The 19,181-nt window shown below is 39.8% G+C and overlaps 1 protein-coding gene across 1 annotated transcript in view; it reads right to left on the reverse strand.

Moving 5' to 3' along the window:
• Positions 1–19,181, reverse strand: part of cacna2d2a (calcium channel, voltage-dependent, alpha 2/delta subunit 2a) — a 259,238-nt gene that overhangs the window by 86,923 nt on the left and 153,134 nt on the right. Inside the window, exons 5-6 of the mRNA XM_037678732.1 lie at positions 10,936–10,980; positions 5,119–5,260 (exon numbers count right to left, since the gene is read on the reverse strand). Of these exons, the coding sequence (XP_037534660.1) occupies positions 5,119–5,260; positions 10,936–10,980 (187 nt within the window). The remainder of the gene's footprint in view (positions 1–5,118; positions 5,261–10,935; positions 10,981–19,181) is intronic.

Here is a 19,181-nt window from a genome sequence, read left to right on the forward strand (position 1 = left end):
ATTTGCTTTAATTTTGGAAGTGGGTGGGGTGTCAGCTTCACTCAGCTCCAGATTTACCCTGTTCCAGAGTGACGGGCGCATCAGGGTAAGAAAAGAGGCAGATGAAGTGATGCACCCATCATGCCTAGTGCCTAGTCATCAATAAAAGATCTTGGTGAAAAATTAATGCAACACTGGATGGAAATAGATCTTGCAGAAGCTTATCAAAACAATGCCACAGTGAATGCATGCCGTAATCAAAGGTAAAGGCTGTCCAACAAAATATTAGTGTGTGACCTTTTTTTGGTGGCGACTTTTTTTTTTTGGCCAGACAGTGTATGTCACACCACAGCAGTGGACACACCATCCACAACAGGTATCATTTGTATACTATGACACTGTGTAATGTTATTACTGGTTAATAACATGATTATATGTATGTAATATGTGATGTTTCAAAGGTGCTGCATTCTTGATACAGAATTTGAAACATGATTGATGATTTTGTGGCAACATGATGTTGGAAATCATGCTGAGTATAGGTAAAAATGAGATGTGATGTAATTTTCTTATAACCAAGTCTATCAAAAAACACTATATAAACGGAATAGAATAGAATGGAATATAAATGGTAGGCAGAAGTGTGAAGGTGGTGTAAGCCTGTGGTTTATTTTCTTTTTGGGGGTAAAATATGCATCTTTAGCAATTTAATTGCACAAAAGTATTAAAACCTGTGTTGTTAACTCTCAGGAAGCCAGTTTGCTGCTGCAGAAAGCAGCTATTTTTCTGTTAAAAAGTAAAAACCCTGTATGTTACTAGTTCAGCACTAAGCTGAAAATAGGAAAACAGCAACCAGTTATTTTAATATATTTATGTATATTTTGTAACTACTAAAAACTAAAGACATTTATATCTAGATAGAAATATAATGCTGTGCATACAAGTATAGTGCACAGCAGGAAATGTAAAGCGAATCTGATCAGTTTGACAGGATGAGTGGCCTGACAATTAAATACAAAGCAGGCTCGTAGTGATGGCTGTCACGTGTGCTGAGGATGGTGCGTGGGGGTTAATCGGCCAAATGAAACACACACACGCACACAATTAAGCTCGACTCCTTTATCTGCACATAGTTAGCCAGTCGTAGTCCCTTATTTCCGATAACCAAGTTCCTCACTGAGCCTGACAACAATAGAAAACTGACAGCATGACGTTAGGCTGGTTGAGAAGATGCCCCCTGCGGTGGATTTAAACTTCCCACATTGAATGGAGGTTTTCCTTTAAGCCCTGCTGCAAACAGAGGCTGAATATTCTCCGACAAACACAAGTATTCCTGTACTATTTGCACAATGCACACTAAATTACAACGTTTAAACAAAAAGATCACTTATTTTTCAAAGCTGTATATTTTTATAATTTGTTATAATGCACACACAACAGTGTAACAGTCCAGTTTGGATCACTGTCTTTTATCCATGACAAGATATTTTGGTACCAGAGGGATTCCACATAATCTACAACAATTGCCAATTGCCAGACACTTCTGTGTATCCTTTCATTATTTTCTCACTTTTTAATGATTATTTCAGAGTTTATACCCCAAAGCTCTTCCTCTGCAATTACTATCAACTCTAAAAACCTTCATTGAGAGAAATAAACCAGCAATTCTTTAGACAACACCACCCACATCAATTCATTTCTCTCTGGCTATGTTGTGATGTCCATTCTGCACTAAGCTATGATAATTAGATGAAAAAAAACTATATGAATGTTTAACCTGAGCTAATTAGAAAGTTTGCAGACTTGGCAGCAGACATCAGCAGAGGGATAATGAATTATAAAATGGTTCATTACTGCGCTTAGGGAACACTCTCAATCTCAATAAATGGACATGAGGCCTAGCAGACAAATCAAACCAAAGCACACACTCATGTCGCCTCATTGAGCTGCAGAAAATATCACAATACAAAAGTGTTTTGTTTTTCTTTTAACAAAATGTTGTCTGCGTTCCTTTTATCTCATCACAGCCTTCTTGCCTCCATCGTCTCCCTCTATCATTTTCTGTCAGCTCATGGATACCAACTTTGAGGTGACTGTCAATTCTAGATGTCATTTTAAAGATAGCATTCAATTTATTCAGTGTGGAAACAATGCACACGAATCAGAGAGAAGATACCCGGAGCATATCTGCATCACACAAGCACAGACGTGTATGTCAACTGTTTGACATTATACGGTCCAAGTGGTATTCTTCTCCTCACTGTTTATTTCCTCAGTTTGTCCACCCCCCCTCCCCCTTGAGAAATGAGCCCTGAGTCTGCCCACTCCGCTGCCTCACTTCTCATAATTCTAAACCCATTGACTGTAGATTTAGACCAATCAAGACCCAGATGACAACAATCTGCCCACATTAGTTTCTCTGAACATCCTCTCGAAGCGACCCTACAAACTCCTCACGGCGGACGCACAGCAAAGCATGAAACAGAAAATAATTTCACTCAAACTTTCTGAAATTAACACAGCTCCCATTACAGTATTTTCAATTCAGTTCAGTTCAGTTCATTTTATTTATATATCACCAAGTCACAACAGAAGTCATCTCAGGGCACTGAACAGAAACATTCATAGATACAAAAATAATTTAACATTATTTATCTGAGGAGCAGACTGCTTTGAAATTTAACTCCATCACAGAACTCTCATCTTGAGCAAGCATGAAGGCAACAGTGGAAAAACTCCCTCATGAGGAAGAAACCTTTAGCAGAATCAGGCTCAGGACAAGTGGACATCTGCTTCGACCGGCTGGGTTTAACAAAAACAGAAAGGAGGAACAGATACACAATGGCAGGTTAAGATAGAAATAATATCAAATGAAAACGATTCAATTTTAACAATTCATTTTAAGAAATGAGGTCAATTTGTCCTCCAGTAGTCTAAGATTATGGCAGAATATCAAGCCAACCCTAACTATAGGATTTATTAAAAAGTAAAGTCTTAAACTCAGTCTTAAAACTGGACAATGTGTCAGCCTCATGGACAGAAACTGGAAGTTGGTTCCACAAGAGAGGAGCCTGATAACTGAAATATCTTCCTCCCATTCTGCTTTTGAAAACTCTAGGAACCACTAGTAAGCCTTCAGTCTGAGAGCGAAGTGGTCTGTTAAGAAAATATGGAACAATAAGATCTTGAATATAAGATGGAGCTAGGTTGTTGAGGGCTTTGTAGGTTAGAAGTAAGATTTTGAATTCAATTCTGGATTTGACAGATGGAAGTGATAGTGCTGTAGTTATATATGGGTTTCAGACATGCAATGAATGAAATACATCAAAATATATAAATCAGAAGCAGATACCTACCCTTTAAATTTGACATTACACTGTCAAAATCTGGAATCTGAATAATTGAGATCGGTATAAAACCACCATAAATATATGAATTTTGGCTCTTGTGCTTTCTATGGTTATTAACAGAAATGAAGAATGAGCCACAGGTTCTAAAAAGACCATTCTTCCAAACTTTACAGCTCAAATGTATCTCATTAAAAAAATCTTCAACTGTAGCATCTATGATTCATTTCAAGTAGCTGATCAGTTTTCACAGAGCTCTCTTCAACAAAGCTACACATAAAGAGTATACATATCATTTGAACATGTGCAGTAGTGGTTCTCAATGAGTTTGAAAAAAAGATTATGTGCAAAACTGAAGAAAGCTCCTTCTAAAGTTGTTTCAGTTGTATTCAGTTTAGTAAGAAACTCAAACCGTCACCCGGAGTGGATGTTAACAGTATTTTCTCCTTTCCAAATGCATTCACTTACAGACAGTACATGTATAAACAAATCAATTCTTGCATATCACTAATGTTAAAAAAGGCTTCTGGTCTGCATTCTTCACCTTTTAAACCTACATTAATTTTAGGACATTTAAAAGTGTGCATCCACAATTGTTCAAGGACAATTTAAGACCACATTTTTCCATCTTTTGTGCACGGAGTGTGTGAAAAACCCCTGGGGCTTCTTTGGTCACAAAACTTCATGAAACATTGCTTTAAATTTATGCAAGAAAAAGTATTTTTCCATTACTTATTGACAACTATAACACAGAACACATGTTCGTAATGAGAAAAGCCAAAAAAATCTGCAGTTAGCAATCTCAGCCATGCAGATTGTGCAAAGGGAGCTAACTAAACAACATCAGTGGTAAACATTTTCCACAGAGCAGAGGAGAAAAAAAAAACTAATTCCATGCACTGTGCCACACTTCCTTTGGATTTCACCGGGCTCAATCAAGAGCCCTTTATTCTGAGGCTCATATCCTCAGACAGGGGAACCAGAGCTGCCACAAAATGGCTCTGGGAACAATGTGCAGGCTTGATTGCTCTATTGTGAGCTAGCTTTGGCCTTTGACATCTCCTCCTGAACCGAGAGTGTCTAATTCTGACAAGAATCATCTGGAGACACAGCTGGAAGGCATTGTTACAAACAGGTGCCATGCAGCGCCTCTTCATTGAAGAAGGCAAAGAGTAAGACAATAACTAGGAGGAAAAATTGCTCCAGCAAAAAAAAAAGTCTGTTTGTCTGCACATGCTCTAGTTTTTTAGTTCTTTAAAGAGGCTTGCCTATAGTGTCCAAAAGGTTTACGGTGGATAACGGAGGGAGCACACTGAGCAGAATCAGTCCCAGAAGGTACATGTGTACCCTTTTGATCATTTAGCAGCAGCAGAGAGGGTGCGATGTCTGCAGGGCAGTAGAGTGCCAGTCAATAATGGCAATATCCATGAGCAGGGAAAACCCGGGCCGTGTAGAAAAACAAGAAGAAAAATACAGTACTGATCTGACAGGAGAGAGTATCTGTCATCTAAAATTGTGCTACTGTGCTGACATCAAAGAAGGAAGAGACAGAGCTACATACAGAGATGGAGGTCAGGTCATGGAGCTGAAACACTGCACTAAAAATCTGAAATGCTTCTGGTGCATCTATACATCATAAAAAAAGATCAAACCCACTATTCCAAATCAATACTTAAATAAATAGACAAATAAATAATGCTCCTATTATAACAATTTTACAAAATTCCTTGACAGTAGCACAAAAATGGCAATGGAGCAGTTATTAATAGTACACTTGGACATGGCTACTCACAGCCTTTGTAGATGTCTGTAGGAATCTGGACTGCGCTGGAAGAATAGTTGACCTTGTTTTTGAAATTGGGATCATCAACAAACTCCAACTCCAGCGAGGATGAGCTCTCCAGTGTAGTTACCTCTTCATCGTCCTCTGTCTGCTGAAACACACGTGTGCATACAACACACACACACACACACACACACACACACACACATACGCAAATCTGAGTCAGCAAGCAAGAAGTGGGTAAAAAAGCAGATTTAGATTAAAATGGTAAACTGCAAATTGCCTCTTTTCATATAGAGCACATTACTGTTCCCAGTATGTCACCTCTCTTCCTGTCTCGCAGAATTTGGGTAATGTTTCCCACAAAAATAGTAATTATTCTGCCTGCTTTATGCGCTTGAATTTGCTGGTTCTCTCCTCTCCTTTTCATCAGCGAACAGCAGCAGGTATCAAAGCGAATACCAAACAGAGAGACTCATTAATGGCCCTGATAACTATCACAGATGCACAAGGTGCCAGATGAATTAACCCCAACAATAACCAGCAACCAGCACCACTTAATCACAGCTTTGTTTTGCACCAATATGAACAACAGCTTCATTACACAACCCCTTCCCTCTTGACCTGAAACCCATTAATATCAGAGCAACTTATTTTTTAATTTTTAACTGTTTCACGTGGTTCAGTCTGTATGATTAAAATGCCTGACATGTGTGTGGGAAGCACTGAAAATCAAAAAGAGTATGTTAAAAATGAAATACTGTCATCCACAGAATAGGGTGAGATTTTAAAAATGGCTGTGCATCAGCCTGACTCAGTTAATTACCTTATATTTATTTTATTTTTGACAATGGAGTGTTCGATAAAACACTGGGTGATGAATGATTTGTACAAATGAACAGTCAGGAAATAAAATGCAGCTTGGGCTTTGTTAAATTTACACCACTTAGGTGTAATTCCACCATATTTCTATCTCCTTCAACTTTTAGTTTTGTTTTTAAATACAAAAACATTCTCTTATCAGATGATTCCCATGCATTTCAGTTCCTAAAAAGTCTCAAAATATTCTAAATTGATGCAAAGATGCCGGGTTAACTGGATCTGACAAGACTGAAAACATTTTTTTTTTAACAATATGAATTAAAACCCCGTGTCCACAACAGAAACTTGATGGATGGGCTCACTTTAATTGACTATTAAAATACAATTATGAACTGTCATCAAGACGAGCCGGGGGAATTTTTGTGATGAAGCCCCATTGCAAGAAAACAGAAGAAGCAATAATTTTATGAAAGGAATCCACTGACAACAGGAAGATGACCTCAAAGATGAGCAGTGAAATCTAAAACAAAAATCTTTTTTAAATTTTTAACTATCTAAATAAAAAAATAAAAAAACATTTGTTTACAAAATATTTGAGAGTGTTTTACCTCAAATTTTGTCAACATGGCCAGATTTCAGAAAAAAAAAAGTATTTTAATGACTTTAAAAACCATTACAAAAAGAGATGATTTAAGTTAAAAATGTTGGGTTTTAAAAGCCCTAGCTGGGAGCTTGACATGTTTGTTTATCATTCAGTGAGACTCTAATTCAGTCAGTGGTGGGCACGAAGGGATTTCCCCCCCTCTCTTTCAGAAGAGCCCAATCATAATTAACCAAGGCAGTGTCTAATTAGAAGCTGAATAAATCCACACAGGAAAGACTGATTGGTTCATTTTCTTCAACCATCCACCACCTGTTTTGCTCGATTCATTACCCAATTTGTTAATTTTATCTCCCGGTTCTCCAGGTTTAATTAAAGGCTGAAGAGGCCAGAGATGACATTTCAAAGCTTCTTTCATTCCCACCTTCAGACGACCAGGGCTAACCTGAAACATGTCATTTATGACCCTGTGTGTGTGTGTGTGTGTGTTCAGATTACTGTGAGCACACACTTCTGTGAGCACAAGACACTCCTGTAAAAAAAAACCCCCACAAAACTCCATAGACACAAATATTGTTAAGTAGTTTAAAATATAATTTTCTGCTGTTGCACTGTAACATCTGACATGCAGTAGAGATTAAAAAAAAAATCCTGTATAGACACACAATTAGCAACATTTTAATTTGTTGTAATTTTTAACCAGAGTACTGCTCAGAAATATATATTTATTTTCAGCTGATGAGCTTTGATCAGTCTTTGGTGAAGTGTGCATATTTCTTTATCTTTTAAATACCCAAAATAGTTTATTATTAACCCAAAACCAAAAAAACTTGAGTACAGAGTCTGACTAATATGTTTGGTATAGAAAATCAGAGGAAGGAGAATTACGCACCCTCATTTTAGAAGCTAGCTGCACTGTCAATTTAGCGAGCCATGCTCGCCAAACAGTGATCCACATAAAGACTATAGTGAAGGAATGAAGCATTTTATGTTTGTAGAGTTTGAACAGATTGAAGTAATGAAATAAATAACCCCTGAACAATGAACCGTTGGATGACAAACAGTGTGTGGGGCAGCTGTGGGTGAGTGGTTAGAGCAGTCGTCCTCCAGTGGGAGAGTTGGGAGTTCGATTCCACCAACAGTCACATGCTGAAGTGTCCCTGGGCAAGACACTGAACCCCTCATTTCCTCTGATGTGTGTCCCATTGGTGTATGAATGTGATAAAGCGCTGATCAGTCTTTGTATAGATCTAGTAGAGTGCTGTATGAATGGGTAAATGAGGACACAGATTGTGTTGTAAAGCGCTTTGAGTATCTTCATTAGATAGAAAGGTGCTATACAAGTACAATCCATTTACCATTTACAAACCTTCAACAAACAACCATCAAAAGCTAAACAAAAAAATAAACGCTAATTTTAAATAAATGGGCTGTAGTCTAACCTGAATAAATAACACAGAGTGTCAATGTGGGTGTTGTGCTGAGATGTGTTTTAAAAGGACCCGAAGGAAAAATTTCACATGCGAGGAACAAAAGTCAAGACAACACCAGCTGTGACATTAATGCTTAAGACCTACGAAGAGCAACATAAATCCATAATTTATTAACATCAGGATTACAAAAAGCAGACCACAAGATACATTTGTAGGATAATTAGGCCCAATATTGTCATTTTCAAACTATTAGCATTAGCAACAATTGAGAATACTAAAGTGATAGGCAGGCACATCTTTGGGCAGCACAGTGTTGCTACTACACCCCATTGACGGTTCATAAGATCTACTCATGCAACAGGAACCCAGAACATAAAGACACAATAGGACTTTTTAAATCCCTGTACAAGTTCCCTTCATGTAATTTAAACAGGACTGTGTTTGACATCAACATCAGCCATTGAAAAACATGTTCAAGTTGCCCTCTAAATAAAAATACATCTCAGGTCTTTTTTTTTTCAGGTGTGGAATCTTGCTCTTTCACATAGCCCTTACATTGTTGCTATATGTTCAGATATACTTTTGACTTTTACATTTAGTTATTTCATGCACAAAAGAAATGGCTGCACAAGGCAGGACTTAAAGCCCCACAGACTCTAGATTCAAAATTACAACATGGCATCTCACATAAACAGAATGTTGTGGCCTCGAGTTCCAACAACAGAAGAAGACAAGGTTGTTTACCTCCATTTTTTAAAAATATGGTTGGTGTTTTAAACAAACAACATTTTGCCCCACCTTTTACATTTGGGGTGATTTTCTTTGTCATAATACTGACAAACCCAGAAGGAAGTTAACTGAAAAAACTTTTGAAGAAACAATGTCATATTGAAAAATCTGGGTGAGTGTCTAAAATATTTAAAACTTTATGTAATTCCTATACTGCCAAGCACACACCCTGCTGTAAGCATGTAACAAAATGTCTTCAATTGCTGACCCAGAATAATTTATTTTTTACTATGAGCCAAAACCAGACAAAAAAATAATCTGAATGTCTTTATATATATGTATTTATATTTGCCCTAATCTGCCCTAATTGATAAAGTTTAGCAACACCAGCCAATGAAAAACACATTTTAGTTGATCTCTAAATATTAATAACTATGTTGGCACCAGGCGCAACTGGTAGAGCTGCTGCCTCTCAGCGAGCAGGTCCTTGGTTCAAACCCCGGTCCAGGGGCCTTCTGGGTGGAGTTTGCATGTTCTCTCCGTGCATGCGTGGGTTTTCTCCGGGTACTCCGGTTTCCTCCCACAGACCAAAAACATGCATGTTAGGCTAACTGGTAACTCTAAATTGTCCCTAGGTGTGAGTGAGAGAGTGAATGGTTGTTTGTCTCGTTTGTCTCTATGTGGCCCTGTGATGGACTTGCGACCCGTCCAGGGAGTACCCCGCCCCTCGCACAGTGATTGCTGGACATGGGCACCAGTGACCCCCGTGACCCAAAATGGAATAAGCGGGTAAAGATAATGGATGGATGGATGGATGTTGGCACCAAAATAACATTAGAGCATACTGGGCATGTTTGTACTCTACTGATATCATTCAAATCCATGTACATATATGTGATTTAAAAAAACCTAGTATCATTTACAAACATGGTGAACAGATTTCTCTGACTTCTATTTTTACTTCCACAAATGACACCAGCTAAGCTCCATACTTATGTGTCTAGTAGTTAATACAACAGGCTTGAAGACAGCAGAACGAACCCTAAAGTGGCCAATAAAATGTCCTTCACTGTCAACACCAGAGTTATCAGTCATGCTCTTGCACATTACATTGCACTTATATCAAGGGAACAGTAACCAAAGGAGAAATTAACAGGGTATAGAGTACAGGAGGGAAGAGTCTGTCGTGACTTACCTTTATTTTAAACCAGATTTGTTGACATCTCCCTTGAATGCCATAAAACATCACAGCTGAGCTGAATGGATTAATTGATGGAGGCAAGACAAGGAAGACTGGTAGGCGACAGGTGAAGATTCAGGGAGGAATAACCTCTGCTTGTCTTTTGCCATTGGTTTGGGAGGTCGTAAGTTTGTTAAAGAAAAGGTCAGAGGTGCGTTACACACTCGGCCTCACTGTGCCATGGTAATGATGACCGATGTTCTCCAATTAGATGTGCTGACAGGCCCTAAAGCGCCGTGTCATTAATCACAAGAGTAGCGTGCACAAAGAGAAAATCACACCATGATTTATTGCTCCTCTGCTTCTCTTTCTCAGTCTCTATCCCATCTTTTTTGTGCTCTGTAGATCTAAAAGGCATTCTTGCAGTCGTCTTTGAAACTTAATCAATCTGCAGGTTTGGGTTCCAAATGTGCCCTATCCCAAGGAGGAAGTGTAGTCTGAAGCCAAAGTGGAGGCACGTTGAGACCAATAAGCAACAGGGCTGTTCTAAAGGGAGAATGCATTATCCAGCCTGCTGGCCTTTCTTCAAATGCCATTTATATTCTTCAGTATGAATAGCATGCATAGAAGTAAAAGCTTCCCTGCTGTATAAAACTGTAAAATGACTTGTGTTTTGGTCTGAAGCCTTTTGAAGGACACGGTAATCTAACATCCTGCAGTTCTGGTCCGGGGCACAAAGAAAACTCTGGAAATGACACCGGGAGGGGGTGGGTGGGAGTACATCTGAATTCACTGACGCATGCATGTCGACCTGCCCGTGCTCTGCCACACCAACTCACCATACAGCAGTGTCACCTCACTAACGCACACAGACAGCGCAGGATCCCACGACCCGCGGAGGCAGGGCATCAACACCGAGAAGGCCGGGGGTGGGGGTGGGGGGTGGGGGGAATTGGCTTGCAGGAAATATTGTAAGGAGGTAGGACGTGGATCGGGTGGGATTTGGCAGGTTAAGGCAGGCAGACGATGGGGTAAGGGGGAGCAGTCCGTATTGTACTCACATAGTCTGAATCCGCTTTGGAATCGTAGTATGAAATGGCATTCTCCTGTGCAGAAAAGAAAAGTAAGAAGAAAAGTGATAAGAGGAGATATAGCAGCACCTATATCGGCCCCCGACCTGTGGTGGTAAGCAAGAAAGAGTCATGGTTATATTCAATCACACTGTTCAGCATGAGAATATAATCAGCATCACAGAACACAGGAGGAGTAGTGTGATGTGAAATGGCTATAATGGTGAAGCAACAAGATGTAATGCATCTGAGCAATGCTTTCGTTAAAAGGATGTTTGAACACAAGTTTGAATGTTTTCTTGTGCTGTAGCATTGTCATCTGGTCTGGTGGCATGAGCTCAGATGGTTTACAGTGAATAAACTCAAAGTATCATCCTCTGTTGGAGTCTCTTGAACCTCAACTGTTTGTTTTCAGCCAAGTAGCTCTCACCAGAGGATATGAACGTAAAAAGAAGAATTAAAGTTTTTAAATTAATGTCACTGTGTTACACTTAAATGTTCTTATTAATCACTTAAGTTTCCAGGCACTAGCTAAAGTCCCAGATAAAACCTCTCACTAAGCTTTTACACTCAACCCACCCACACAAACTCAGGATCTGAACCTCCCAGCAGTTCTCATTTCTTCTTGAACGGAGTCCTTATCTCTCGTGCAGGTAGGTGTGAGGGTAGGCAGCGGCCGCATGTAGCGAGCAGTGTCCGTGTGGCATGCTTCATTACAATGAGGTGGCCAGCTGAGGATGTCCTCTCAAGGGCAACGCAGTGACGGCCTCATCCTCACTGGAAGAGTTGTTGTCATGGTCTGCTGAGGGAGGCTGTCTGACAGAGAAACCAAGTGTCCAGTTCAGGTTTATAGTCTTATTTCACTGAATCTGGTCACCTTTACTGCTTGACTCGTCACTGGTTACATTTTTTTCTTCAAATTTATTGTTATACATCATCCACTACCTATAATCACACACATTTTATTTCTCTGTCAGTCCTCCTTTTTACCCCTCGTAGTTACCGTATTTTCTGACGTATAAGTTACATTTTGTTTTTGCATAGGTCAGTCCTGCGACTTGTACGCTGAAGTGACTTGTATACATTTTTTTCCCCATATTCATAACTCAATTTTTGACTGATGCTTTAAATTTCGAAGAACTGCAACAGCGAGTCCTCCCATGCATGCTCGCTTCACTCAGCTGGTGCAGGCGGAGGAACGCTGGAGAGCTAGCAGCTCCGGCCACAATGGATGGATGGCACTGTGCCGTCCAAGAGAAATGAAGCTGTTTTGACCATTAAATAGACGCATAATAAAAGCAACGGATCAGCGGTGATGCATAATAAATGCGACTTATACCCCCAAGCGACTTATATATGTTTTGTTCCTAGTCATTATGCTTTTATTGACTGATGTGACTTATACTCTGGAAAATACGGTACTTTGTGCATTAAATCCTCTCAACAGACCACTGGACTCTAATTCTAACCAGAATGATTAGATTAGAACTCAAGCTAACAGAAAACAGCTACAAAAGGCAAGTTGGGAAATCAAAAAGCACAAGGCAGAATAAGATGATTCTGCCAGTTTGACACATCTCCCCAACTTACCAGCATTCCCTGTGCACAGCACCCCCCCCCCCCCCCCCCCCCCTCCGCTCTGTGATCAGTACTGAGGACGGATAAAAAGGGAGCAGGGTGGAGGGCTCAGAGCAGATCGATCAGGGAGGGTAACAGGTTAGGTAAGTTGGAGGTCAGAGATGGAAACTCAGGTCGGGCTGATATGAACGAATGAACCGAGAGGAAGGAGATATGGTGGTAGAGGATGTAGCAGGGAAATAACTGCACAGGCTAAAAATAGCAGAAAGAGAAGAGAAATGGGGTGAAAGAGAGAGTGTTGTTGTGTCTGCCAGCAGGACTGATCTAAAGCCCAGTCTTTTGCTTCAGAAAAGTTTACTCTCACTACTGCAGTATTACTCAGGATATTGCTCAGATGTCAGGATGTACAACAAAACTGCTGGCATAGCCCTACAGAACCTCACCGACCTACACAAGGTGAGGTCATTGAACAAAGCCAGTATGATTCTGGCAGATCCTGATCACCCACTCCATGATGAGTTCAGGTTGCTTCCATCTGGACGCAGGAATCTGATGACAGATGTAGTCTTCCCTTACCATTATACAAGGAGGGCACCCCGCCATGTCAACAGAACCGAGCACCATGCCTACCAAACTGCCCCCCACCAACAAGAAACACAATTTGCATCATTTTTTCTTAAAATATGTATAATGAAAAAAGATACACTATAGAAAAGCTTTATTCTGGGGTCTAACTTTGCAGTTCCATCCTTTATTCTTGAAAGTGCACTGTTTTTTTTCCACTTGTCACTAAGCTGTACACACAAAAAAATGGTAAAGCTAATGGTTAAAGCTTGAGTAGTTAAGAGGATAAATAATTAACCAAACTGTAACCTTTCCAAAAGTTTTTACTCTAAAGGACTATTTTCAGGGTTTAAAGGAAATATTCCCCCAAAAAATGGAGGAAGAATATTTTGTTAAACAAAATGTGTCAGAAAAAAACATTTGCCATTTTTGTAGCTGGTAAGGCAGAACATCATCTTTTTTTTTTTTTTTAAATGCAAAATCTTTTTCCAGACCAGCCATAGAAATTTTTCTGATAGTGTTTTGCCTTACAATCTCATTAAACTGAAGGTTCACACGAGAAATACAGTGAGCACCACCGGATTAAAACTTTATTTAACTTACTGTTGTAAATATCAGTTTCACATTTAATTCTACTCATGAATGCAATTCAGTCACACACAGACAAGATGGCTCCATGTTGTGAGAAGGCACTGTGACATGCTGAGCAGTCCCCGGGGTTAACATGGCCATCTGTTGTGGCTGGTCACAGGTCTCTTAGGGCCGAATGTTTGGGTTAAACACACATCTGATACAACCAAAGTCAGTAATTATTCTGCACTGATCTCCTAGCCTTCTGCCTATGTACATACAGTATATAATGCATACTTGAAAACATCTCGTATTTAATGTGCACGTTCACAGTACTGAATATACAAACAACAAATGCAGAGAGAATCCCACGGGCACAAAGTGCTATCAGTAAATTAAATCTGTGATCCTGAGTGGACCAACAAATTTCAAAACGCAGACAAACATCGAGGTCAGGCGATGATCTCCGGCCCCTCTCCTACATCAGTCTTTCCAGCTCATCTCTCCTCCCTCCCTCACGCTTATCTCAGTCTGCCCCCTCTCCTCTCCTCTTTTTGCTCCATTACTCCTCCTCCCTGCCAGGTCTTATCTCCATCTTTACCCCATCTCTCTTTTTCCACAGTCCCAGCCTCCTCTCACCAATTTCAGATTCAAGCAGAGGCAGTAGCGTGTAGGTTAGATGCCTAGAGTTGCTATAGAAACCAGCCTCTCTGCTCTAGATTACAATGTGACTTTGTCTCCTTGTCGCTGCTACAATGTCTGCTTGCTTTCATGTTTGATGAGATACCTGTCTGCCTGTGTTTCTGTTTTGATTGGTTTCACTTTGAAGTGCTATTTATCAGTATAATTTGTGTAATCAATTCATGCCAGATGATCAGGTAAACTTTAACATCCTATGTAATCAGAACCTTAAAAAACAAAACAGTCAATTCATGTAAAAAAGACAGTTGATTTGCACAGTGCAACAAAATGTCTCATGTAGGTATACATGATATGACTAAATCTGAATTTGAGCTCTCTCAATATGCTGCCAGAGTCAGGTTGACATTTGAGTTGTGACAAGCGCTCCATCATGGGAGGGGACACATTATAGCCATATTCATATCTCCTCTGGACACCTGCTAATGATTTTATAATTACAGAAGACACTCAGCGCCTCTGCGTGCCCTGGGGTGACCACACAAACATGCAGTAACGCATACACACCCGCAGTGTACCTCTCCCCTGGCCCCGACTGTCTAGCAGTCATTCCTAGCACCGGTTTCCCTAATGGAAGCTGACATTATATCAAACACAATGAAGGATTTCATTTACTCCTCTTCATTAACCCATACGCATCAGCTCATAAGATAAACACACACAAACACAACTCACCTGGAGTGTAAAGCCAGCTAAATATTCAAAATTTAGTTATGGTTTAGAGAGTTTTCAGAAAAGCTGTCATAAAGGAACAACAGTTTAATCACTTTTCATTCTTCCTTTATTCCATTTTCTCTTCTTGTCTTTCCATCTGTCTGTCATGTTCCAGAAATCCTTAAAAGTCAAACACTACAGATCAAACAGTAAAAAGTATTAGATAAACTAACCCTTCATTCAGTAAGATTTGTCAGTAACCCATGCCATAATCACACACAGTACCTCCTATGTGCACATACCAAACAGATGCATTACAATTTACATGCATTTAGCGTGTAATGAGTGGCATTCACTTTCTTCTGGAGAAGGAAAATGTACATACAAGGGCATTCATACTAAAAAGGACAGCTGTCAAATAAAGAAATCTCATGAACAACCATCAAAAACTAATTTGCTCAGCTCATTTTCTTTCGTTTATTTGGCCCAGAGGTTTGTACCAGTGTGGAAAGGTGAACTCATTATATTCAAATAGTTTTAAATTAATCATAGACATGAGAAAAAATGTCAGAGATCTAAAACCCCTTTTAACCACTTTGATCTTGAATTGCAGAGGTCATCTGTAAATAAGACATGAAACCTTTAGTGCCATTATGATTCTAGCAGTTTATAATCTTCTAAGAAGGGATACATAGCTTTTTATTTACTGTACAGAAATACAAAGTACAAAAAGCTATGAAAATGTGTCTGAAATGCATTTGTACAACATTTACCCCTTGTTAACCTGACTGCAAGAGTTCATTTACCAGTAGGTATGCTAGCATAGCTAAAACAAAAGCAGTCCATGGTTTATTTTCTTTGTATAGCTTTGAATACACATTTATACAAAATGCATTCTGCTACTTGTGGATACTCTGCCTGAAATGGTCCATGTATTTGAAGTGACATGACTTCAAGTCAATAGTAGTTTAATGTGGTAGAAAGGACAAGTTTCCCTTTATCGTCAGTTCACAAAAAGGATTTGTTTATTGCATTTACGCTCACCATCTTCATCTTTTTCTTTTGCATCTTTCGTTTGAAGCATCTGTTCTGTGGCTTCCTTCCTTTATATGGTGTATGACAGCACCACATACAGGCCTGGCATAGTTATTTCAGTGTTTGGGTCATTTTCTGTGATTTCTTGTGGCTAAAAACATTTCTAGGAATGGTGCCATGTTTACAAGGAAAATGATCCTTGATTGTTTTGGAAAGACATCATACCATTGATGACTGACTTGTTTTGTTGTTTTAGTTTTACCTCTTGATCCATTTATGTGCTTAAAACAGCTGGGATCTTCCTTCTATTCCAAACCAATCAGCATTTGATCATAGTATCATTTAAGGAATTGTTTAAAAAGCATTAAAAAACAAGAATAAAATTAATAAACAAAAAAAGCACTGTGCCCACCAAGAAACAGGGACAGAATCAAGCTGTTTAAATCACGTCTGAGCTTTAAGTGGTCCCCCCGAAGTCTAAATACTTTTATCCTTCAAAGGAATTGCGTTAACCTGTTAGATCTTTAACACAAAGTTAAGAATATTGTTTGATTCAATTCAATTCAAAAATACTTTATTAATCCCAGAGGGAAATTATTTATTGTTGTAACTCATTATCCTCATTTCATTAAGAGATGTTATAGATACTGATGGCTGTAGACTGGAAGGATATCATGTAAAGATCCATCCCACAGTGGATCCTAAGAAACTGGCCGCAGATGCCATCTGATCTGTCCACCCAGACTCGACTAGCCTCTCAGTTCCCCCGGGCTGTAGGACCGCCCGAATGCAGAGCAGAACTCCTCCCAGCGTGATGGCCACTCCTCCCAGCAGTCTGCCGAGCTCCTCATTGCTGCGGACAGCCAACTGTAGGTGCCGAGGGACGATCCTGTCCTTCCGCTGTCATGAGCTGTGTTTCCTGCTAGTTCCAGGATCTCAGTGGTCAGGCACTTGAGCACAGCTGGCAGGTAGATGAGAATGCGTCCACAGAACATCCTTTTCAACTCATTTGGGATTTGAGGCTGTAGTTGAGATATTATTTGAGCTTTTGAGATGTTATTCAGCTGCAGTTGGTTGTAGAAAACTGCTTCATTGCCATGGTTACGCATCATAACAAATGTCCAAAACTAAAAAAGTTTCAGTAAAAATCCTTCCAGCTGCACAGCATCCGATACCAGAGGAAACAACCATGCAAAAATGTGATTTACATCCAGAAAAAGAGGAGTTAAAGTTTCCAAAAGCAAAATCTCAGAATGAAAGTAACAGAGCTGCTCCAACATGCAGCCACCTTGAGCGGCGCAATTCTAGAACATCTGCTTCTGATCTGCTTCTTCGTGAGAAATATCTATAGTCTTAAACACTGAAGGTTTCCAAAATGCCTCTTTGTAATGTCAATAAAGTCAACCAGCTTACTGGAAATTAAACTCTTGGCCCGGAGGAAAGAGAAAGTAAGAATGGGAGAGAGTTATTGAGCTGAAGAGAAACTCAGATAAAGGAGTGCATCATGGAGGCCATGGGCGTGGCTGCTTCTATCTTTGTAGCTCTCTCATTGGCATGCTTTGCATCTTCAGGCTTTTAAGCGATTAGGGAGCTGCTGAGAACGTGCCGTCCAAGCATAGCTTCATGTCAATGTTCATTTGTATGCCAATAAACAAATGTGCCCCCAGATTAAAGCTCCAATACACCGTGCTAATACAGCAAAGTAAATGACATTTTCCATGCACATCTCGTCAGTGTTGTGGCCCCTTTGACACTCACTTTTAAAACTGTCCAAAAGATGGGCGTCAGACCAAGAGAAGCAAGGGATGAGCAAAGAAAAAAAAGAATAGAAAGAGAAGTCTAATTATTGTAAAACTAAATACACCATTTTTAAAAGACGGTTTCATAAGCAACGGTTCTATCGTGTGCCCTCAATTTTACCCATCAATCTGCAATTTCCACTCTTTACTCTCTTTGTAAACATCCTGCAGGTCTTATTATTTCTTCGCTCTCATCCTCCTCCCCCTCTTTTGCTTTTTTCTTTTCTATCTCTGCTGGGCTGTCGGTTTCTTTCAGTGCCTGACACATCCCTTTTGCTAAAAGCAGTTAAATCAGTCTGTGAATATTCCAGTCCTGAGATAAGAAAAGACGGCTTTGTCCTGCTGCACTCTGGGTAATGCTGTTCTCCATTGTTGGCTGACAGGGCTCCATAGAGGAGCAGGTTTTAATGGCGATAGCATCTTCACCCTGCGTGGACACAATGGCAGATAAAAAGCCTCTCCGACATGACATACACATGCCCACATCTCTCAAACAAGCCACCAATCATATCATTACAGGAGAAGCAGGGGAAAGGTGTTGTAATGCCAAATAAAGGCAACAAGATAAACAGTCAATATTGCAACTATCAGTGAATTCCTTAGGGACTTGATAGAGCAAATGCAGTTATTATCTTGTTCTGTTTACATTTTGTAGCTGCAGTGACCAATCGTGTGCGGTTGTGTCTGAACCTCCACAGCAGTCTGCAGCTTTATATGACACAGGTGGTCCACTTATGCTCACAAAATGTTTTCAGGTTCCATTTTTCATTTCACTGAGAATTTTTCTGCTAGTTTATAGAGTCCTGAAAAGTCACCACCCCTTCTCTCTACAAGCTGACCAAGTGCCCAATCAACAATCAGCGCCGGCCAAAGCAAACCTGTAATTTTGGACCCCGCAATCATTTCCATCAGATGCTTTGTTGTCCTTCACAATGAGTTGAAAATTTAAATGACAAAGAGTACTCTGCTTTAAGATATCTGCAGACAGCTACCAAGGACAGCAGGGACATGGGGCATCGGGCAAAATTGAAAACCTACACAGATATCGCTCCTCAGCTTCAAAATAAAGCACCATTTACAAACCAACAATCTAAAGCTGCTCAGAGACAAAACATCCCTGGGTCTGGCTGGTAGACAAAACCTGGAGGGTAAAATCCAACAAGATGCCACTTAAACCCCTTTATATAAGAGAGTAAGTGGTTACTAATATTATGTTTTCACATTTAAATTGTTTGTATAAGATTTGATAATAGTGGCAAAAGTCAAAAAACAAAAGACATCTGCTAGTTTTATTTGTCAGTTAACAGTTCTGCCCCTTCTTATCTCACTGATCTGCTG

The sequence above is a fragment of the Nematolebias whitei genome, chromosome 7 (assembly GCF_014905685.2).
Source record: "Nematolebias whitei isolate Nwh7 chromosome 7, NemWhi1, whole genome shotgun sequence".
Classification (NCBI taxonomy): Eukaryota; Metazoa; Chordata; class Actinopteri; order Cyprinodontiformes; family Rivulidae; genus Nematolebias; species Nematolebias whitei.